This window comes from Copadichromis virginalis, linkage group LG19 (assembly GCF_057382275.1).
Source record: "Copadichromis virginalis isolate Kocher_CV1m ecotype Utaka linkage group LG19, C_Virginalis_male_GT1.1, whole genome shotgun sequence".
Taxonomy (NCBI): domain Eukaryota; kingdom Metazoa; phylum Chordata; class Actinopteri; order Cichliformes; family Cichlidae; genus Copadichromis; species Copadichromis virginalis.
The window spans coordinates 24,417,636-24,441,276 of NC_140636.1; the positions used below are offsets into that span (position 1 = coordinate 24,417,636).

The 23,641-nt window shown below is 40.5% G+C and overlaps 2 protein-coding genes across 2 annotated transcripts; both read left to right on the forward strand.

The window, feature by feature from the left end:
- Positions 1 to 199: 199 nt before the first annotated feature.
- Positions 200 to 14,151, forward strand: tulp4b (TUB like protein 4b). The gene is made up of 16 exons (XM_085441367.1): positions 200 to 297; positions 908 to 1,188; positions 3,005 to 3,274; positions 3,762 to 3,890; positions 4,053 to 4,214; positions 4,386 to 4,566; positions 4,660 to 4,767; positions 4,863 to 5,029; positions 5,388 to 5,612; positions 5,873 to 6,107; positions 6,555 to 6,678; positions 6,802 to 6,946; positions 8,081 to 8,174; positions 8,266 to 8,409; positions 8,514 to 11,944; positions 12,171 to 14,151. Exons 2-16 carry the CDS (start codon positions 1,171 to 1,173, stop codon positions 12,285 to 12,287), a joined length of 5,550 nt encoding a protein of 1,849 aa, XP_085297493.1. The 5' UTR covers positions 200 to 297; positions 908 to 1,170; the 3' UTR covers positions 12,288 to 14,151.
- Positions 14,152 to 15,005: 854 nt separating this feature from the next.
- On the forward strand, positions 15,006 to 23,208 carry LOC146686175 (MFS-type transporter SLC18B1-like). The gene is made up of 14 exons (XM_085441903.1): positions 15,006 to 15,188; positions 15,387 to 15,547; positions 16,359 to 16,454; positions 16,558 to 16,631; positions 17,611 to 17,758; positions 17,931 to 18,087; positions 18,204 to 18,340; positions 18,434 to 18,535; positions 18,615 to 18,706; positions 21,434 to 21,529; positions 21,650 to 21,724; positions 21,807 to 21,900; positions 21,971 to 22,020; positions 22,149 to 23,208. The coding sequence occupies exons 1-14, from the start codon at positions 15,020 to 15,022 to the stop codon at positions 22,195 to 22,197; spliced, it is 1,500 nt and encodes a 499-aa protein (XP_085298029.1). The 5' UTR covers positions 15,006 to 15,019; the 3' UTR covers positions 22,198 to 23,208.
- Positions 23,209 to 23,641: the final 433 nt, after the last annotated feature.

Here is a 23,641-nt window from a genome sequence, read left to right on the forward strand (position 1 = left end):
TGTTGAATCTAATGTTTATTATATGCTAACAGCCGGTGGACGAGCCTCCATATCATAAGATACCTAAATGAACTGCACATAGTCACCTCCAGCGCTTGTTAAGACGATTATCATGGGTGTTGACGCTTTTATTTTGTACTAACTTGAAAACATTGGTCTATTTTACGTGCTACCTGCCTCATGGCAACCCGCGTTAAAGCCACAACCCCAAAGTGCGCCAGCGGAAAAGTGCCTGGCAACACTACCGCACTGTGCGCCGACTACATCTGGATTAGTACGTGATTACAGCGGTGTCAGGTACGTACAACATATAGGATATATTTTTCTCCCCACAGTCGCTTTTATAAATGAATACATTCATTAACCACCGCAGTTTGTTTTTGTCTCGTAAGCGCTTAATCATTCAGACTACTGCATGCGGTGAGACGCCTTTGAATGGGAAAATCATTTGATGTAATGTGTCATGTAGTGGGAGACCTTTATAAAGGAAAGGATGGGTAATTTATTTCGACTGTAATCGGGTGCTAAAGTCTCAAACCTGAGTTTGAGTCATAAGATGCAATTATATTATTGTTAGCTACACTATGATATGTTTTGGGTCTGCTTCGTGTAAAATATTGGGCATTTTAGTTCTTATGCTTGCCTGGCTGCTGCTGCTGCTGCTGTGGTGGAAAGGAACAGACAGTATCAGTACCCATGGAGACTGCGAGTGCCTTGGTCTCCAATGCAGTGTTGCTGTTGCATAGAGACTGAGAAACACTGTGAATTTCAAGGTTGATGCACTGAATGACAAGGATGCTATTTAAAGCAAAAACCACCTCTCTCTCTCTCTTTCTCTCTCTGATTACCTTACTTGTTGAATAACAAAATTCCTCTTTTCCTCTTTTTTTCATCTTCACTGCAACAGGATTGCACAACTCTCTGGAGCCACATCAGGAAGACATGGGATGGGCTACTGGCACAGAAGCCTCAAGTCATTTAATGGCAAACTCTGGAGCGTAGAGCTGCTTGATTTGGGTGAATGTAGAGCTGGACACCATTTGGCTGTATGATGCATTTTACTTCCCCGTAGATTTTATTGTAAGTATCAAGAGCAGAGCAGCCACTACCCTCCAGTGCACCATCTGAATGGAAATATGGACACCTTCAATGGAGGAATTTTGACTCAACATGTCCAGGAACTATGAGGTATTTTTTATATTTATGTGCTGATAGACTAACTTGAATGTCATTTTTCACTTTAATTAGCCATATTATAAAATGCTATTACCTATTATGTAGTGTGCTAGACGATACCACGTAGGATCTAAACCGTTCATAAACAGATCTTGATTTTAAATTGCAGAAGAGACACCCAAAAACTAAAAGCAAACCAGACTAGATTTGTTTCTGTCGTACTTGTAAAACATTGTGTTCAGTGAAATTAGTATTATAGAATAGCATTGTTTAAAAGCTACTACGGGGACCTAAAAGAGTTAAAATAGCATTTTAAAGGTCCTCCAGGGCTAATGTGGGAAATCTTTACGATATCTATGTGAGTGAGCTCTTTCAGACATTTTCATGTAAATCCAAATGAGTAGGAAGGTTGCAAAATGAATGCACCCAAAAATGAAATGTGTCTAACCTACGTTGTGGAGACAGGATTTAAAAATACACTGTGGTTTACATATTTGTGCCCTAAATTGCAATTCACATGTTTCGTCTAGTCCTCCTCTCATTTTCAGTTTGTGAATATGAAGAAATAAAACACAGACTGTCGTGATGATGTAATCTAGAGACAAATCCTGGAGCCACTCCACGGACAGTGAATAATAGAATAACAGCTAGAACACTATGAGCAGCAGACATCGTGATTTTACTGGTGTCAGAGCACATTTGGTGATTCACTTGTGTACTTGCGTAAAGTCTGTTCACAAATGAAAATCATTAGGATGGAATTTATCAAAGAACCTGTAAATGATGTAAGTGCCTGGTTTCACTCGCCAGTCTGGTACCTGCACATAAGCTCAGGAAGATGATGCCCACTGATATCCATGAATTCGTTAATTGGGTGTTTTTTCAGGGGTTTTCTCTTAACGTGCAAATTTACGCCTCTGGGAGGCAACATTTTAAAGCTGAACCAACTCTCTGCTCATAACTTGATAACATAGGTGACTCATCTTGATGATCTCTGTGTAAAAGGAACATACACAAAGCTGTGTTTTTATTTTTATACAGAAAAGTCTCACCATATTTGTGATTATATCACTAGCCCAGGGGTGGGCAATCTCAGTCCACGAGGGCCGGTGTCCCTGCAGGTTTTAGATGTGTCCTCGAACCAACACAGCTGATTTAAATGGCTAAATTAGCCCCTCAACATGTCCTGAAGTTCCCCAGAGGCCTGGTAACGAACTAATCATGTGATTCAGGTGAGATCTAAAACCTGCAGGGACACCGGCCCTCGTGGACTGAGATTGCCCACCCCTGCACTAGCCCCTTGTTTATCTTTGTATATATTGAAAATCCGTTTTTTCTCTCTTTACATTAAAGACTTCTTTCCAAAATCACCCTTAAAGCTGATGTTGAAAGTTCAATCTTTGTAGCTGCTTTGATTAAACTCCACCCTAAAAAGGCCTTTGAATGAACTGCCAAGGTCCAGAAGTGCTCAGAAAAGAAGGAAATTTGTACCGGGCAAACAGCAACTGCCCATTAAGATTGTATGATATGACTGGAAGCATCAGGAAAGCTTGGATCTTGTATTGAGATTGTTCTGTCATCTTGTGTTTCAAAGGTCAATAAGCTTTTAATCTAAACTATTTCATATTTTACATTAGTAACCACAGCCGAGCTTCCTGTTGACCATGACAGTGTTCATACCAGAATGCCCTGAGCTTCACTGAAAAGGCAGTTTTAAGTAAATGCAGAGTCACACACTGACATAAACTGAAAACGTTCATTATCTAGCTTTATTACAATTGAAAGCATGGTGTTATTTGAAACTCTCTTTCTTTGTTTCGCTTGCCAGCCTGGTCAATCAGTAGGGATGTTGGCTGCCGTGGAACATGGTCCCATCCTCTGCAGCGACTCCAACATCCTCTGCCTCTCGTGGAAAGGCCGGGTCCCCAAGAGTGAGAAGGACAAGCCAGTGTGCCGGAGACGGTACTATGAGGAGGGTTGGCTCGCCACAGGGAATGGGAGAGGAGTCGTTGGGGTGACGTTTACATCGAGTCACTGCAGGAGGGATAGAAGTACACCTCAGAGAATCAATTTTAACCTGCGAGGACACAACAGCGAGGTGGGATTTTCTCTTTTTTTGCAATGAGTTGAATGTATAAATAAGAATTTGACCTCTGCTCTTTCATTTTACACAACTAAAACAATGATCTTATTACTGATCCAGCCCACTCGTAAAGGAACTTTTGCAACAGCAGAGTAAAATCAAGAAATTACTGTTTGAATAAATAAATTAAAACAAAACAATCCTGCATATTACAGAACTAAATTGGGTTAAATGCACACTATATTTACAGAGACTATGCATTAGCATACTTTGTAAAATGATTCATCTCGCTGAAATGCTAATTTTTATTACATTTAAATAAATTAAAATGCTATATGAACAGAGTGCATTTTCAATATTGTGTGCCATTAATATTTAGACACATTTACATTATTTTTTTCCTCTCTGTAAGTTGATTTTTCTTTGAACTACATTAGCTTTTATATCGATGAATGTTCCTCTGCTAGTGAAAAAAAGCTGATGGTGTTTGGGGTATTTGCAGGTTGTCTTGGTGCGCTGGAATGAACCCTTCCAGAAGCTGGCCACTTGCGATATGGAAGGAGGCATATTTGTGTGGATTCAGTATGAAGGAAGATGGTCTGTGGAGTTAGTGAATGACAGAGGAGCCCAGGTAGACATGAATTTTTTTTGCAAATATGAGCTAAAATTGCTTTGTTTTCCATCTTTATGGTATTTAACACCCTTGTACTCCAACTGATGCAACAGAAAGGCTCTATCTTCTTGGCGCTGACCTCTTGTGTAATTACACTAATGATACAAATCTTTAAATTAGGTGAGTGACTTCACTTGGTCCCATGATGGCACTCAAGCCCTCATTGCATACAGAGATGGGTTTGTGTTAGTCGGCTCGGTCAGCGGTCAAAGACACTGGTCCTCTGAGATTAATCTGGAGAGCCAGATCACCTGTGGCATCTGGACCCCTGACGATCAGCAGGTACCTATGTTTGGCTGAATTTGTACTACATAAAAGATAATTACAATTACGTATAATTCAAAAATGTAAAGGTGTTGTGGAATAATGTCATAATCTTGAAGTGAGTGAGTGAAATGGGTTTGTTTGTTTATCTAATCAACTATTAAAGTTTAATGTGCAATGTCCCCTCAGGTGTTGTTTGGAACAGCAGATGGTCAGGTAATTGTAATGGACTGTCACGGAAGGATGCTTGCCCATGTTCTGTTACACGAGTCTGATGGGATTGTGAGCATGTCTTGGAATTGCCCCGATTTCCTAGTCGAGGACAGCACGGAGAGCGACACAGACTCCGATGACAATATTCTGCCTTTAGGTACTAAACCGGTTTGCCCTTCGGCTCATGTAACTTAGTTAAAAGTGTTGCCTGAGGAAGACTCACATGTGTACTTTTCTTTCTTCCTCCAAGTGCGGCGAGTTAAGCCTCTGTTGACTGTCACCTTCTTATCAGGAGATATCAGTTTGATGAATAACTATGATGACCTCTCTCCTAGTATAATTCGCTCAGGGCTTAAAGGTATGAACTCTGAACATAAGTATGTTAATTTGCAACTTTAGTGATATATACTGTTAATCATGTGAAGTAAATACCCTTTTTTCTTTACACCAAAGACGTCGAGGCCCAGTGGTGCTCCCAGGGAGACCTCCTGGCTGTGGCTGGCATGGAGAGACATGGGCTCCCTTCTGACTCAGCTTGTGCATCCATCATGAGGAATGCCCTTGTTAAGTTTTATAATGTCCAAGGTGAACACATCTACACTTTGGAGACACCGGCGCAGGTTAGTCCTTCATAAATTAAGGGATAGATGTCTTGCTTAAAAAAATTATAATAATAAACATAAACCTTGTGTCATATTTCATGAAATCCACACAAGTGAGGACCAATTAGTAGAAATTGTCTTTCAATTGTTAAACATTCTCAGACATTCTTGAAAGCAAACTACAACAAAGATTAGGATTGACACTTTGCCAGATACAAGAGTGTAGATTGTTTGTTTTGTAATCTAACCTAAAGGGTGTTAACCTTTGTTCCAGCTCTAAGTCAACAATAGGAAGTAGCATAAAACAGAAACTAGCGAACCTGCTCTGCTATTGACGCCTGCAGGAAGTTTCTTATTCTCAGTGGTTCTTTTTCAGAGGCCCATCACCACCATTTGTTGGGGTCACAGAGATTCCCGTCTGTTCCTCGCATGTGGACCAGCTCTCTATGTGGTCCGTGTGGAGCACAGGGTGGCCAGCCTCCAACTTTTATGCCAGCAAGGCATTGCCAGCGCCCTGCGAGAGGAGAAAGATGTCGGGAAACTAAACATGCCCTCGCTTCTCTGCTCTTATGTCACCACTGCTTTTATCCCCACCATCAAGGTATTAAAGTTTAATGTGCAATCCTGCATCAGGTCTTTTTTGGTACAGCAGATGGTCAGGTGTTAGTGATGCTTTTCACCACTGCTTTTCATATACACCGTTGCGGTGCAATGATCCCTGTTTCATTAGTGTGCAGTGACTGTCAGAGATAGGTTTCTTACCAACTTTATTGCACAGCGAGTAAAGGAAAATTGCTGACAGGGGCATGTTTTCATTTGAGTGTCCAGCAGTCTTACAGCTCCTTCCTTTCTTTGTTCTAGCCCCCAATTCCTGACCCCAACAACATCCGCGACTTTGTCAGCTATCCCACAGCAGGGAACGAAAGGCTCCACTGCACCATGAAGCGAGCTGAGGACAGTCCTGAAGCAGGCGGACCCTGCTACACGCTGTACCTAGAATATTTAGGAGGACTGGTGCCTATTCTCAAAGGAAGGCGCATCAGTAAACTTCGGCCCGAGTTTGTTATTATGGATCCAAAAACTGATGGCAAGGCAGGTGGGTTTAGACCTGAAAGAAAGCACTTCACCTAAATCTTTTAAAAGTCACTATTCATTTTGTCTTTAGCTGCAGTGAAAACTCTGCACAGTTTGGAATGGTCATGAACCAAAGTAACCACAAAATGCATTAGGGGTGGAACAGAAAATAGACCTGCCCAGGGTCATTCTGTATGCACCTTGTTTTTGTGCATATTTGTGCTGTGCGCTCGTCATTCACCTTGAGGAAGAACAAGTACAGAGTGTAGTGATGAGTGTTGTTTTCTGATGCAACATAGTCTGGGGCCTGATACAGGAATAGAGTATATCGTGACCTGGCTGCACTCGTGTTACATTTAATGTTATTCATGCAGAGCTTGCCCACTAATGGCATGTTAGTTGGTGTATTGTAGATATTTTGTTCAAGCTCAACTTTATTTCTTATTTTTCTTTGCTGTGCTTCTTTCAGAGGAAGTTTGCGTCAATCCCATGATCTCATACACCGACAGCTGTAACTGCTCTGACTCCAGTGACATTGAGCTGAGCGATGAGTGGGTCGGGAAGAAGTCACCAAAGTTATCTCGCGGAAACAGGTCACCAAAACACGTTTGAAGTTATATAAATGTTTTTTATTTTTCTGCACATTTTCTCCAGCAATGTTTTTTCATCATTCCAAGTGATTTTATGAGGTGTAAAAATGTGTCTTTGTTTCAAAGGTTGAACATGGAATCAAGAAAATCTCCCAAACTTTCACGTGCCAATCAAGAAGGTCAGCGATCACCACGCCTACCAACAAAGAAGCCTCCCGTTCGGTCACCCAGCCTGACACGGCGTGAGTTTTCTATGGATGGAATTACGGAGGTAATGACCTGCCAAGTATATGTACTGCCAAGTATTACAGCTCATGCTCATTAGCTAGTAATACTGTAGTACCTGCATTATCATCACTGTGTAATTCACAGAAACTTATGTTACAATATGTTTTCTTTGTTACTGGGCTGCCATATTTCTTTAAGATCCTTTAATGATTGGCAAACTCACAGTTACTGCCATAGTGGAAATACTGACTTTGAATTTAAGCTTTAAAAAAAAGAAAAATATTTGTTTATCTAGGGCAGCATAGGCCAGTTATCCCTGTTGCCTTACAGCACAAATCCATCATCTGGCCATGGCCTTTCTGTGTTTGCATGCTCTGGGCTCTTTCCAGGTACTCTGGCTTCCTTCTGAAGTCCAAAGACATGCATTTAGCGGGGTTAGATTAATTGGTGATTCTGGTGAATGTGAGCACAAATGGTTGTGTGTCTCTCTGTGTTAGCCCTGAAACAGATTGGTGACCTGTCCAGGGTGTACCCTCTCGCCCTGTGGCAGCTTGGATAGCCTCCAGCCCCCTGAACTATCAATACATCCATCCATGGGTAGAAGAAAAGCATTTAGTTTAGGCAGCCAACTGCTATGATGAAGTTCAGCACTCAAACGGATGATGGCCACTGTGTAACAAATGATTTGACTGTAGAATATATGCTCACCTGTCAGAGGTAAAGAAAAATACAGACTGTGATTTATTGTTAGGTCCACATTAATCTTGTCTCTACTTCAGCAACATTTAAAGTAAGGTACACAAATTTAAGTTTCTGCTGATGTGCCAAGTGAGCAGATGTGTGCAGCCTTTAAGGACTCTGCTCTGCTGTAGTTAACTCTGTGAAGCTGCAGATAATTAACTGCTTTAGCTTCTATTTAAGTTTTTTAAACCCAGATTACACTCTTTACTTGATTATCTCTTACATGTAGGTGTGCATTTGCTCCATGATCAGGCAGCAGGGCAGGGGAAAATCAGGAGGGAAAACTAGCGAAGGGGCACTGTCATCAGTTTAATTATTTATCATGGACTATAACAGTCAATAGTGTGCTGGAAGTAGGTTCACATGTGCTTAGGAGCAAAGCTTTCACACTTATTATTCACTTTTCCCCCTTTATCTTCAATTTTCTGCCTCACAGCACAATTACCTTGCACAAGTGACATCTAATATTTGGGGGACAAAATTCAAAATTGTGGGACTTGCTTCGTTCCTCCCCACGAATCTTGGCGCAGGTAAAAAACAAAAGCAGCACATATACATGACTTTACTCAAAAGTTACTTTCTTTTTCCTTCTCGAGTCAACTCTATTTTCTTCTTTTTCAGTCATCTATAAGACCAGTTTGCTTCATTTGCAACCGAGACAGATGACAATCTACCTTCCAGAAGTGCGAAAGATTTCTCATGACTTTATGAGTCTGCCGGTGTTCAACCCCAATGTGTTCAGCGAGGATGAGGATGACTTACCAGGTAAAAAGGAAATCCAAAAAGATGCAAATAAATTAGTTTGCATGCCCATCAGTTTATTATCATCCTAAGTCGCTTATACTCTTCTTCTCTGTCTTCTTATATAGTGATGGGGCCGTCTGGAGTGGCTGGAGACAATCCTCCATGTACAGTCAACATTCCCATTGCTCCCATCCACAGCCCAGCTCAAGCCATGTCCCCAACTCAGAGTATTGGTCTGGTTCAGTCTCTTTTGGCCAATCAGAATATTCAGCTTGATGTTCTGACCAACCCGACCGCCACTGCTGCAGCAGCAGCTGCAGCAGCAGCAGCCTCTGTCCCTGTCACTGATCATGGTCAGGATGCTGTTGCGTCACCATATCCCGTGCCAACTAGATACACCAGCCCTGGTCAGATGATCTTCAACGGGTTGGAGATGGGTCCTCTTCTCCCTGGCACTTTACCTCCCCCACCTCCACCTCACCATCTCCCACCACAGCCTCATTCACAGCGTTCTCATTCACAGCAGCCTCGCCAGCAGCCATCTAAACAGTCACAACAAATACAGACACAGCAGCAGCAGAAAATGCACCATCATCAACAGCAGCAAGGGCAACTGCAGCAACAGCAACACCATCACCCGTCCCAATCACAGCAGCAGCTGCAGCAACACCAGCAGCTGCAGCAGCAGCAACACCAGCAGCTACAGCAGCTGCACCACCAGCAGGGGCAACAGCAGCAACAGCAACACCATCACCCATCCCAGTCACAGCAGCTGCAGCAGCATCAGCAACTACAGCAGCTGCACCACCAGCAGACGCTACATCAACAACAGCAACATCAGCAACACCAAGTTCAGCAACATCAACAAATGCAACAAGCGCAACAGCAAGTGACGAACCAACAGCTTCAGCAACAGCAGATCCAACAGCAGCAGCAGCAGATGCAGATGCAGCACGAGCAAATGCAGCAGCAGCAGCAGCAGATGCAACAGCAGCAGCAGCAAATCCGACAACAGATCCAAGAGATGAGGCAGCAGCAGCAGCAGCTCCAGCAGCAGCATCAGCAGATCCAGCAGCAGCATCAACAAATGCAGAGGCAGCATCAACAAATGCAGCAGCAACTGAAGATCCAAATGTCATTGCCCCCTCCTCCATCTGGCTATCCAACCATTTCCTTGCAACAGATTCATCTTCTTCCCCAGATGCCACCTCCCACCACTGAGCCAGGGCTCGACAGGGGAGACCATGGACACACTCTGAAGCCAAGTCTGCCACGTACATTACCTCCCTCCTTTAACGATACAGATGGGTCTGTAGAGATTCAGATGAGGAAAATAAATCCCCCTCCTCCGTACCCTGGGACTGTAGTGTCTGCAGCAGCAGCTTCAGCTGCTGCTCCTCCTCAAACTCTCATCACAAACTGTGACAGCCCAAGTATCCTGGCACCGGACCCCTGCCTGAAAAAGGATGAATTTTTGCTTCATCCTGTCACCTTACAGTACCCAACACCTCTTGGGTATGAAAGGATCACGACCTTTGACAGCAGTGGCAATGTGGAGGAGGTGTGTCGGCCACGAAGGCGCCTCATTCGCAACCAGAATGCATACGCTGTGCACAGCATTGGGGGCTCAGCTACCCTCAAAGTCACTTCCTCAGAGAATAAAAAAATTCAGCTTCCATACAGTTCAGCAACATTAAGTCGTCTTTCTGTCCCTCGATACACAATACCAAGTGGAGACCCCCCTCCTTACCCTGATCCAGCCAATCAGGTAACAGCTACACTTCCTCCTCCCCAGAGAATTGATAGCAGCCTCATTCATGCCACTCTACGTCGTGAACGAAGGGATGTGGGCCTCAAAGTGCCACAGATGATGGACAGCTCAAGGACACTACCGACTAAAGCTAAAATGAACAGTGCATTAGCCCTTTCCTACCAGCAGAGGGTGCCCACTGCCTTATACACATGCACACAGTGCAGTAGTAACAGCAGCAGCACCAGTGTTAGTGTCAGTGGAGGTGGAACTACCAGTAGTGGTATTGCAGGTGGAACGGTGGTGAGGCAGGACTTCCCATCAGGGAAAGGTGCGCATCACAGTACCATTATAGTGCACTCCAAAAATGCCTCTCCAATGGCATCTCAGTCATCTTACAGTCTACTGGGTGGCGTTGACAACAGTCGGGACAGAACAGTGTATGTTAACTCTGCATTTACTGAGGACGAGACTTTAAATCAGCAGTGTCACCTTGAAAAATCAGTACGTCAGCTGACTCTTGGTGATGTCAGTTTGACAGTAAAACGCCCTCCGCCTTACCAGTGGGACACCTCCGCCACAGAAGATTTCTGGCTCACCCCGGATCAAACAATGTTAGCTCCCCCACCTCATAAACCGCCTCCCCTTATTATCAGTCAAGCTCAGCACCTTGATGTGACTCGGCTTCCCTTTGTCCTCACAACTAAACCTCCAACCAGTCCGAGCACAAGCACTCTTACTTTTCCATCAGGTTACCAGATATCCCTGTCACCCTTTCCTCCAGGGGTGGGTCACAGTGGACCCCCACTTCAGACTTTGCAAAACCCTCCGCAACAGTGTTCTCCAAATGAAGTGGTCGCTCCTGTCCCTTTTGCTCAGCAGGACCCCAATTTGGTCTTGCCACCGGGCTACCCCCCAAATCTGGCCAACTTGGCCTGCTGTCCTCTCCCTCCTCTGTACCCAGGAGCAAGCTCATGTGCCGGACTCCAACTGCACCCGGTCAGCCTCCACCCTTGGAACCCTTACCCCTGCCCACCGCCCATGCAAGATCCTCCCGCGCCTCCACTCCCAACCAAAACTCACCAGATTTTGGAGAAGCCAATACTGTCCCCGCCTCCTCCTACTGCACCACCTCCCCCACCTCCTCTTCCCCCTCCTCCCCCACCTACCGAGTTGCCACCATCCAAAAGTGCCACAGAAGATCTCGCAGAATCTGCCAATAACTTTCCAGAGCCATCATCCTTAAATGAAAGCCCTGTCCCACAAGAGTCAGAGCGCTTCAACAAGAAGAGCCGCAAAAGGCTTGACAGCCGGGCAGAGGAGGCCAACATGCCCACTGTGTCTGAGGGCAAATCCAGAAAGGAAGGGCGTGCGCTGTCTGATTTCAACACTCTCATTGCGAGCCCGAGGCTTGGTAGCAGAGAGAAAAAGAAGCCAAAGGGGCAGAGAGAACAACTTAATAAAACAAAGAAAATGAACAGGACCACGAATGAGTTTCAGGATAGCTCAGAGAGTGAGCCAGAGCTCTTCATTAGCGGTGATGAGCTAATGAACCAGAACCAGAGTAGTAAGAAGAGCTGGAAGAACAAGCGCAGCATGCGTATGGCAAGTGAGCTGGAGGAGATAAAGTGTCGCAAGGCAAATGAAAGGGAGGACCGTAGTTTAGGCAGCCAAGGGTTTGTGTACGTTATGGCCAACAAACAGCCACTGTGGAATGAGGCCACCCAGGTGTACCAGCTTGACTTTGGAGGTCGAGTCACCCAGGAGTCAGCAAAGAATTTTCAGATCGAACTGGATGGTAGACAGGTAATGATAAGCAACATTAGTGAATTTAAAAATGATTTGTCTTTTCATCTCACAGGGGTTTCTATTTTTCTATTTTTGCTTCAGCCCTTAAAGCAAAAACACCAAACACGTGTGACATCATCTTGTACATCTTTGGGCTTTAGCTTTAAAAAAAGCAGCTTCACGATGCTTATGTTTTGGTTACTGCTTTCTTTCTGAAATATCTTCTTCTTCTACAATTTTTTAGGTGATGCAGTTTGGGCGGATAGATGGAAATGCTTATATCTTGGATTTCCAGTATCCTTTCTCAGCCGTGCAAGCATTTGCTGTTGCCTTGGCAAATGTGACTCAGAGGCTGAAGTGAAAAGGTCATTTGGTGTTGCTGTGCACTAACTCAACAGAGCTGAGTGGTCTTACCTTCCAACGTGTGGGGCTACGATGGAGAAAATGTCCTGTTTTACTTAGAAGAGATTAATATATGTACAAGCTAGTCTTGCACATGGAGGCAATTTACAATCAGTGTGTTTAGGGCAAAGTCACTCCAGGTTGGTGTTGATGAAAGAGATTTAAGTGAATCCATAATTTCTAGTTCATATATTAAATGTAGTCATGTAGTCAAAGTATTATAATTATTATGATATGGTATATATTAGATTAAAGAAAACAAACCTAACTAACTTATGTTGCAGTGACTTTTAAAAGCTGTCTGGAGGTTTAGTGCCATCTGTAGTATCAAACACATTATCTCGCTATCGAACTGCAAATTAATAACCTTGTCGTGTTTATAAAGAAATAAGCACAGCAAATATATAAGTCTGAAGTGGCATTCAAAATTTATATACACGTTCACTAAGCCATACCGTGTGTTATATAAAGGCTGCACTATTTTAAATCCGTATTAAGAAATAAGTAGATATATTATACAGTTTTATTATATCACACTTATAGGTATTTAATTACATTTATTTATAATCTCATTTGGAATTTTTTTCAGTTGAATGTCTTCAACATTATGTTCAATTTGCTGAACATGCAATAGAGGGATATATAAATTTGGTAGCTGCAACATGAAAAGTTGAGTACAGTTTGCCATAGTTTATATATTTTCTCTTCATGCTACTTCCATGAAGTGCTGCAATGAACATAGTTAATCGTATTATTTTGGCCTCTGTACATTCAACCCATTCAACACCTGACGGTGTGTTCATTTTTCCACTTGTAAATTGAAACACATTTCGATTGAAGAAACATTATTCTCTATTTCCTTGTTGATTTCAGAATCAACTATTGTGGATACAGTTGTCAGTAATCGTGTACAGTAAGTCTATGGGTGCCATATCTAGCCAAAGGCATTTGGCTGAAAGGATGCCTGCTAGAAAATTAGCAGAAAATGATGTCATGTAGATCTCATGTCACCCAGAATAAATCTACACAGTAACGATTAAGATCTTTTCAATCAAATTCACTTGGTTGGCTCTGTTTTGTTTCCACTGGGTGTTTATGATGCTACTTGAATTCTGCATTTGAATGTGAAGTACAGTAGTTTGCCTATTTTGGAAACCAGTGCTGCTTTAGATAGAGCTTGTGTGCAATAATGCTACCTACACAGAACTTAATGTCGTACCTGCAAAAGAAAATGTAATGCTGCTTGCGCTGTGTATTTAGTGACCTAACATTATTATGTGCTTAGAAAAATATGTGTGTATGTTGCTAATTTGAATAATTTTGTATTTCACCTTTGCTTTAACATTGCACCTTGAGTTGGTTTTTTTTTGGGGTTTTTTTTGTTGATGTTACAGAAAAAAGAATGAGAGCATAAACATGCAGAGCTATTAACTACAACATACTCATAAGTTGCTAGAGATGACCCGTTAGTGGGAGTCAGATTCATGTAGATTTGGTGCTATTGTATAAAGAAAAAAATGTGATCATATCTGGAAATCTGTCACTTGTTTTTAGAAGTTTATTTTAACTGGAAAGTATTTTGCAAAAAGTTACAGAACATTTGGTGCAGATGTTTTCATTTCAGCTTTTTTTATTCAGTGCAGCTTCAGAGATTTTAGCAACAGTGCGTGTCAGTTATTATCAGCAATACTGCCTAATAACCGAATGGTTTGCTGCCTGATTGTTTTTCTCTTATTTTGTGATGAAAAGAAAAATATGACTGTAGGTTTTCTGGGGACCTATAAGCTGGCCAAAATGGAATAAAAATCTATGGTTCCAAAATGTTTTTTGTTGTTTTTATTTTATTTCTTTTCATATTAGATCTTTTACTAACTAATGCAATGGAAGTGATTGCAAAAGACCCCTCTTCACTTTCCATTAAATGTGAGAGAAATATTAATGCAATTGTAGATATAAAACATTTAAATTTGTTTATTTACTTTTACATTTACATTACATTTCGCAGAGAATCACTAATTAATCTAAAACGCATGTCTTTGGACTGAGGGAAAAACCTGGACTGAGGGAGAAAGACATAGAGCATATGGAAACTCCACACAGAAGGGTTCCCGGCTAGTGGCTTCAAACCCAGGATGTTCTTGCTGAGAGGCCAAGGAGTAACCTCCATGTTGTGCTTTGATAAGCTCCATCAAATTAAGTAAATAGGGATCTAGCCTAAAACAAAAACACAACTTACCTTTAAAATACATTATAGTTGTGGTTATAGTCATTGTTGTAGGCAATAGCATTAAGCTACAGTTTGCATTAAAAAAGTACGCATATTTATGTTTTAAAGGGGTCTTTAAAAATGTTAAAAGGTACAAGCAATTTGCTGTCAGATTCATCAGTATTAGCATCAGAGATCAACTGTAGTCGGAGATTTTAGCATAAACCTAAGTGATGCTTAACATAAAGGTTTGTTTGTATATATTTAAACTACATTTATAGATTTTTTTTCATTTTTTGTTAAAACTTTGTTTGGCCATCATAAAAAAAACATTCATTGAGTTTCTACTTTAATTGTGCGACGACTATTACAATTCGAGTTTCCAATAAAATAGCAGTTTAATATGTCAAACTGCGGAGGGCAGTAATGGGATGGGACTAAGTTATTACTAAGAAGAAGAAGTCTGGAAATGCTCCGGGTAGACCATGCACATGACTCTAGTCGCTTGTAGCGGAGGAGGCTGTCAGAGGCATTTACTTCGCGGCTGGTGCTTTCAGGATTTACCCTATGCTTTTTCACTTGTTCTGTCATCGTCTGCATTTCTCAGCCACCGGATGTTAAAAATGGACCAGAATCCCGATCTTCTGACGACAGGTTTGTGACCTTTGTACGCTGTGTAAAAAAATTAATCAATAAAATAAAACTGTTGGCAGTCACTCAGCTCAATATAGCTGACTTCTCTTGACTTTATTCCCTTACCACTGCGATAATTTTAACCACGAACTTTATGTTCTTTCAACTCAGCATGGCCTAATCGCATTATTCATGTTTCTCCTCCCGTTTTCTCTTCAGAGATGTCAGATAACAACACAGATAACAACACCACAGCTGAATCAACAGATCCTCCTCAGAGGTTCACAAGGAAAGAGATTCTCACCTTAATATCAATGGCGTCTGTCAACTTTGGCTCTATGATTTGCTACTCAATATTGGGCCCATTTTTTCCCACCGAGGTAAGCTCAAGGAAGCCAGCATCATAGGGTACAAATCACATGTTACAGCACAAGAGGTTAAAGGTTCAAGATATTAAAAGTTTTAAAACTTAGCTTATGAATGCAGCTTTTGACTGAAGAAATAAAACACGTTCTCTCATACATGCAAGTCATATATCTGCAAACAAATCTTTTCTTGCAGTAGGAAACGTATTTGTGCTCCCATGTAGTTGTACAGTTCACAGATTATGCTATTGTTTACCTTAAGAACTCAGTAATGTCTTCTGAAGGGAATGAATGAGTAGTCATGCGCTACCAACAGACATCCTCCCTGAAGGCCAGTGAAGACTGGCTCTTTTGTAATCAGCCGTTCAACTTAAGGTCTGTCAGGAGCTAGAAATGCAAATGTCTGAAGAGTGGCACAACAAGCTGGCTAGTTAAAAAGACATTTGTCACCTTAACATCATAATGCCTACTTTATCATATTTGATACATGTGCGGGGGGACATTTGATACATCATCAGTGTGATTTCTTTTCTTTTCCTCCTCAAAAAATCTAAAATAAATTACACAATACAGTTTTAAGCAATAAATTAAATGCATTGTAATAAATGTAATAAAAATTTAAACTCAAATATGTTACGTATTTAATTTGTCAGGAGGTTCAATAAACGCTCGATTGTTTAAAAAAAAGTTGAATTTCATGTCAGGGTTATTCATATATTTATAGTTTATACGTTATTTTTGAGATTCACTTTTCATTATCCTTGTTGTTTTTGTTGCTGTTATGTAAATCCCCTAATTTTATCTGTTGTCCTGTTTTGATATTTAGGCAGTGAAGAAAGGAGCCAGTCAGACTGTAGTTGGCCTCATATTTGGGTGTTATGCTGTCTCCAATCTAATTGGTTCATTGGTACTGGGAAAATATGTAAGTATAGTGTTTGATTTCATGCCATATGCATGGCAATTTGGAGCACAGGTGTAACCAGAGAGTCTGTAACAGTGCAGCTGACCCATTCTTTGTGTATCAGATTGTCCAGATTGGTGCAAAGTTCATGCTTATTGCAGGACTTTTTGTATCTTCGTGCTGCACTATTATATTTGGGTAAGTGATCTGTGTTTCGTATTATGATAATATTATGCTAAAAATAATAACTATGACAAAGATGAAGCTGGAAAAAACATTTTCTCGTTATTATTTCTCACAGATGTTTATTAATGTAACAAACAATATTTTTTGTGCTGAATGAACAGAATGAAAACACATTAGCCACAATGTTTTAGTACAGAGTTGTGTATTTAGTGTTATCCCCATATACATGTTGGGCTGCTGTAAATATTCATCACTGTAACAAGTTTTTATTAATCCACAGGAGAAAATAGATCCAAACTTGTGTAGGCAAATTTTCTAAAAACTACTGTGCCACGCCGCTTAAGAAGGAGTCCAGGAATTCACCGATAATTAAAGTACACAGTTATAATCCAGTATAGCAGCTCTCAAGCAGGCAGATTGTGGACCCAAATCTAAGACTCAGGAAGCAAGACATAACAAACTAAGACAAACTGTGACAATATAACAAAGTTCAAGGGGAAAGATAATGACATAAGATAGCAAGGGGAGAAGTAACAGGTGGAAAGAGAGATTTAATCACCAATCACCAACAATAATCACCAAAATAAAACAAGGAAAGAGATATAACTGAATCGGGAGAAAATAAAAACAAATACAGAAATAAGATCGGAGGAACGGAATCAAAAGTGGAGTAAGCTAAGAACCGAGGGCATATAATAACAATATAAGGAACATCAGGAAATAAATAGGACAAAAACAAAAACAAAGAAAATAACAATGTGACTAGAAAGCTAGAATACAGTAAAAATAGCAAGAATACAGAACCCTAATCCAAATATAGCCCAAAATACAAAATGAGAAAAACCGTAAAGTGAAAAACTAAAAACTACGAGTTTAAGACCCAGAGACCATGGCACAATCACCTTTGTTTCAGATCACACGCAGTTCCTCTGAGCTTCTTTATTTCATCTGCATTTCCTTTAATCTTGGCTGGCTCTTGTCTTCTTTGCAGATTTCTTGATCGGGCTCCTGCAGGACCTATATTCATCAGTCTGTGCTTTATTGTGAGGTCGCTTGATGCTGTCGGCTTTGGAGCTGCTATGACATCTGCTTTCGCCATGACTGCAAAAATATTCCCAAACAATGTGGCAACTGTTTTGGTGAGGGTGGACAAACTTGTCAGACTGGCATGCTGTTTAGACATTAGAATCACGAGAAAACAGAACGACCGTTATAGGTTTAAGTTGTTATGTATCTCCAGAAAACAACTGGCTCTTGGCTATGATGTAAGAAATTCCCACAGTATAGTAATCTGGGTCACTACTGTTTTAGGGTAGTTTGGAGATTTTCACAGGACTCGGCCTTATCCTGGGACCACCACTGGGAGGGTGGCTCTACCAGTCTTTTGGTTACGAAGTCCCTTTTTTAAGTCTTGGATGCTTGCTGTTGATTATGGTTCCTTTCAACATTTACGTCCTGCCGTCCATTGGTATGTAAAACATAAGATTTGGGTGTATTATTTGTCCATTTGAAAATTGCCATTTTGTGTTTTTTCATTTTTCTCACATTATAACTGAGCCGTATTTTGTGCCTCCCTCCTCTCAGAGGCAGTCCCATCGAAGGATTCATTCTTTCGACTACTCACCCACGTGAAAACAATCCTGGTTTGCTACGTGGTATTCACTCTGAGTGCAGGTCTGGGCTTTTTGGATGCCACTTTGTCACTGTTTGCTATTAACAGGGTAATGATATCCTTTATAATCAAATTAGCTTACGTTTGGTAGAATTTTATGTGGATTGCATGAACAACTTTTTTTCCTATCCATCATCCTTAGTTCGGTCTCTCAAATGGCTACGTGGGACTAATAATGCTTGGTTTATCTTTACCATATTGTCTGGCATCACCGCTGATTGGGTATTTCACAGATAAATATCCTGTATGTATCCAAGCAATCAAAATGATAAAATATAAATGAATATGTTGATTTTGAAATTAAATTTGATCTTGTGCACCAGGCCACTAGGATGGCGGTCTTGGTGACAGGTGGAATCGCTGCTACAATTGGCTTCTGTCTTCTTGGTCCCGCCCCTTTTCTTCACATCCAGAGGTTAGTGTGGGATTCAGGTAAAACTAACACTTCTGTATTTAAAAATGATGGACATTTTAAGAAATATGTGTATCCCATTCTGAGCCAAGAGTCATATCAGAGGAGAGATTGGAGTAGATTTTCCCAATCTCATTTTTACAGTAATGTAAACAGTCGCACCTGCCAGGAAACAGTCCCACTCTGAATAAAAATGTGATCTTACCATTTGAAGGTGTTTTAAACCTGCACTCTTTGTAATGGCCAGCAATAATATGTGGTTAAATATCCTCAACCAGACACTTCTGGTTGCCATCAACATGCTTCTGGGATCATTTTAGTTGCATTCTTGACCAGTTTATAGCGTTGAACTGGTTGGTTTCCTGGTATGGATCTGGCTTTCAGTTGTAGTCAACAAATGTTCAATAGGGTTGAGCTTAGGGCTTTAAAAAAGCTTAATGTTAGCTTCTTTATCTATTCCAAAACCAGTTTAGCATCATTGTCCTGCTGGAACACACAATTGTGTCCAAGTTTCAACGATACAGCTGTTGATTTGAATTAATGAATGAATTTGGAGGCACACTTATTAAAATAGCATATGTACATAATTGGCTCTGTGTAAATGAGGAAAAAACCTAAATAAATCCAAACGTGTACACTAATGCTGGGCGATAGAACGATAACGATATGTATCGCGATATAACTTTTACTCGATAGAGAAATTAAGCTATCGCGATAGACCTCGCCGCTCTTGTCCTATTAAAAAAAAAAAAAAAAAAAAAAAAAAAAAAGGTCAGCCAATCCAAATTAAGTAGCCCAGAGCCGAACCAATCACAGCCGCAGCGTCACGTCGCGTGACTTGTTACGTACAGCACAAGTGCCAAGCTGCACGTGTGTTTGTTTGGGAAGCAGCCAGCAGGTAATGGAGCCAGCGCGTAATGGAGGAAATGAGTGTGCCGACTAGAAAAATCAACCGAGCGTGACCGAAGAGAAAACAGATGATGGTTCCAATGCCGGAGAGATTGTCGAACGGAAGAGCCAAAGAAGTTCCGTAGTGTGAAGGTATTTCGGCTATTTCAAGTCTGACAAAAAACAGAGTAGCGTGCACTGTAAATTGTGCCGAAAGCAAGTCTGGAAATACAATAAACTGGTGCATGCGTCACACTGTGCGCCACGTTATTGTTTCGGTGAAATGAATTTCTACAATACTGTTACTGTTAATTCTACTCTCTGCAGTGTTTAAATGCTTACATATACACACAGTTACTGTCCCTCCACACATACGACTCGGTTCTGCTTCTATGCCCCAGCTTTGTTTACTTTTTCCCACCGAGGCTTCTAGACTTCTGATTGGCCAACATTTCTGCACGGTTAGGAATCTAGCGCCACCTGCTGCTTTGGCATGTTCATAGCAGCGTTTTCCTTCATTTCTGCCTTTATGTGTGGACGGGATTATTTTTTAAAACGAAAACGGAAAATCTCAGTTTGCAAAAATACCCGTGTACGTGTGGACGTAGCCTCAGTCTCTGACTGGAAGCGCTAATTCGTCATTCGGCTTTTGTCAGACTAAAGTAACTGTTAAAACTGTTTGAAAAGCTAAGCTATACAACAAGGAGAGATTGAGAATTTCCTTTTAGTTCTCAGTTTATTTGATATTGACAAAAGTTAGTCAGTTTTGTCTGTTCTTCTGTAAAACAAACTAAGATTTATTTTTAGAATTAATATTTTGTTTCTAAGTGGAATTGACAATTTAGTCTGTTTCGTTTGTTCTATTTTGAAACTTAAACGCTTTAGCGGCTGCCTTTTGTGTAGTTTGCAATATTTGCCTTTATTTATCTGAAAAAGTCTCATGTTCCTTAAGTACATCTACCCTGTTGAACTTATTATGAGAAATAAATATTTAAATCAAAACAAGCTGCTGATTATTTCACATTTTACTTGTGAGCAACGGCACATTTAAATCTTACAAATATAGTTATTTGGCTTATATCGTGATAGATATCGTTATCGACTGAAATGAAAAAAACATATCGTGATATGAAAAAATCTCATATCGCCCAGCTCTAGTGTACACCCAATTTATATTTTTTCAAAGTCATAAATATATATCTATACTATATATATCTATAGATATAAATATCTATACTGTACCATCATTCTGCCCTGGAAAAAGATAGTTAAAAGCCCTAAATTGCCATGACATTCATGCCCTTCAGTGTGGTTAAACGTCAAATCCCAATGTAAATCTTTACTTTGCAGTCATATGTTCATAAGACTTCATAGTATCGTACACCATTTCTTCTTTTTTTCTTCTTCTTTTGGCTGCTTCTTTTAGGGTTCACCACAGCAAATCGTCTGCTTCCATTTCAGCCTATCCGTAACATCTTCCTCTGTCACACCAGTCCTCCTGCAGTACACCCATGAACCTCTTCAGTGGTTTTCTTCCTTTCCTCCTGCCTGGCAGCTTTATTTTTAACATCCTTTGTCCAGTTTATCCACTATTCCTTTCACTATTTCTGTCACAAATCACCCCTGAAACTCATCTCCACCCACTCCCTCCTGACTGCATTCTTTTCTTCGCCTCTCTTGTGCACTGTGTTCCTTTCGATGATTAAGCCCAGATATTTAAACTTTATACCACTACTAGGGAGGTATTCAGTGGGACATATTGACAGCTTATACACTATTTCATCTCTTTGCCTTAAAAAGTCTAACTTCTGTATCTTTTTCTGTATTTCTGTTTTGATTTAGTCACCTGTGGTTGCTGGTCGTCATGCTTGGTCTAATTGGGTTTTCTCTGGGTATGAGTGCAATCCCCACGTTCCCTGAGATCATCACATGTGCATAGTGAGTTGCTTCACATAATGCTCAACATTCATGAGCTGTATATTGTTTTGGGGTTTTTCTTCTTTTCATAAATACGGATGGATGAAACAAATGTTCTGCAAATTTTGTTTTTCCTCATAGTGAAATAGGATTTGAAGAGGGGCTAAGTACACTTGGAATGGTGTCTGGGTTATTTGGTGCAGTGTGGTGCACTGGGTGAGTCCCTAATATATTTGTTTCCCGGCATTTTTCTTTTTAGCGCCTTGATGTTGGTTCTAATTTTGTGCTCGTTTTTAAGGATGTTTTATGGCCCCATTGTGGGAGGAATTATTGTTCAACATCTCAGCTTTGAATGGGCTGCTACAGTTCAAGGAGCGTTGGCATTTTTGGGTGTAAGTATCAGTGACTGCAGCGTTTAGATATTTTATGTCAATACAATGTTAATGATCACTCTGTCCTCAGGCATTTCTCATCTTCATGTACTCTGTCTGTCAACGGACAAAACGACAAAGGTAGGCCTAAACTTTAAGTTAACATAATAATATTTGTCATTTCAACCACATAGAAAACTTTTTTTAACCTTTGTGCTGTCTGCAGCAACAAAAACATGGTAACTCTTTTTTTAACGTTTAAATTTAAGGGTCCAAGAAAACAGCCAACAAGCAGATGAAAGAACCCCTCTCCTATGATCCTGTGCTCCAGCTCCAAGTTAAACATCTTATCAGCCATTTTTTGTTATCAGGCTGATATTGTATTAATGTTGTGAGTCCTTTGGTTATTTATATGTGGTTCTAGGGCATGCGTTGTAGTAGGAACTACCAAACAGGTATTTTAAGTACTTTTGCAGGTATTTATAACTCTATAGCCTGCTTCTTATCAATGCAGTAACACTGTGTAATGTAAAATGGAGTGGGTCCAAAAATAATTTGGGGAGCAACACGGATATTAAAAATGAAACCAGAAGTTCACTACACGAACCCAGCTTGATCGTGATCTAAGTTAGAGCCCTGTGCAGGTAGGAATCCACAGACACAGACTCCTGCCAAAGTATTTAAAACTGCCTGATAATAGTTTCTTCAACATTGCCACGATGACTCACACACAATGACACCAGCCACTTGGTTAGTAAGAGTGAGTTTTATAAACAGTGGTTTAATTGTAAAGCAGTGCAAGTGTACTGATTTAAGGTGGTGCATCTGAATGTAAGTGTTTCATATGGGTGTGTGAGTATGACTTTATTTACTATACTAAAACAGTGCAATTTACCTAATAATCACAAACTATTGCCGACCACAATTGTGCCTTTTGTAGAGATATTCATAGGATTTCTACATCAACATAATATCAACCAATATCAACATCTGATTACCTCATTCATAGAAATGTGAAGAAAACCATGTGATATAAGGATATCTTTGCTCATAATGAACCTTTCATACTGTACTAATTCTTCAAACAGGGAATTTATTGCAGATTTCACTGCAGTTAGAAATGTTGAATGTTTTGCCTTCTTTTCTGCCTGCATTATAGATTTATTTAACACTGATATTGAGATTTTTTTCACTCACTGACAATTTAAGGGACTGCAAAGACTGATTATGAATAAAAAATGGAAATAAAACTATAAATTAATTGTTTTTGTTTTTGTTGTAGAGAAATGAATATATATATAAATTCTAGCTCTCTTACAGGGTATTCAAGTAGAATTACAATATGACATAAGTTTTCTTACATGGATAAGTTATTCAAAAAAACTAAATTACAAAAAATATGCTCATCAACTTTACATAATTACAATAATTTTGTTTTTCCCAATTCAGCTTTTTAACTTTTCAGTACTAAAAATATATCACAGTAATAATAATATCACAGCAGCACCACGGTGAATGGTCAATTCATCAGAGACATAAAGAGAAACAACCTATGAATGGAACAGAAAGGTAGGACAGTTGAATAAGTGTGAAATAAGGCTGCGGCTGAGCTTTAAATTACACTGGATGCTTACTACTTGCTGAACAGGGGCAGAATCTGTTTCCACGTGGATCCCTGAAGAGTCTGACAAGGAAAAAAGGACATTATTTAATTCTTGTAGCAGCAATTTTAGAGAGCAGACACCACTGCAATCCTTGCGTA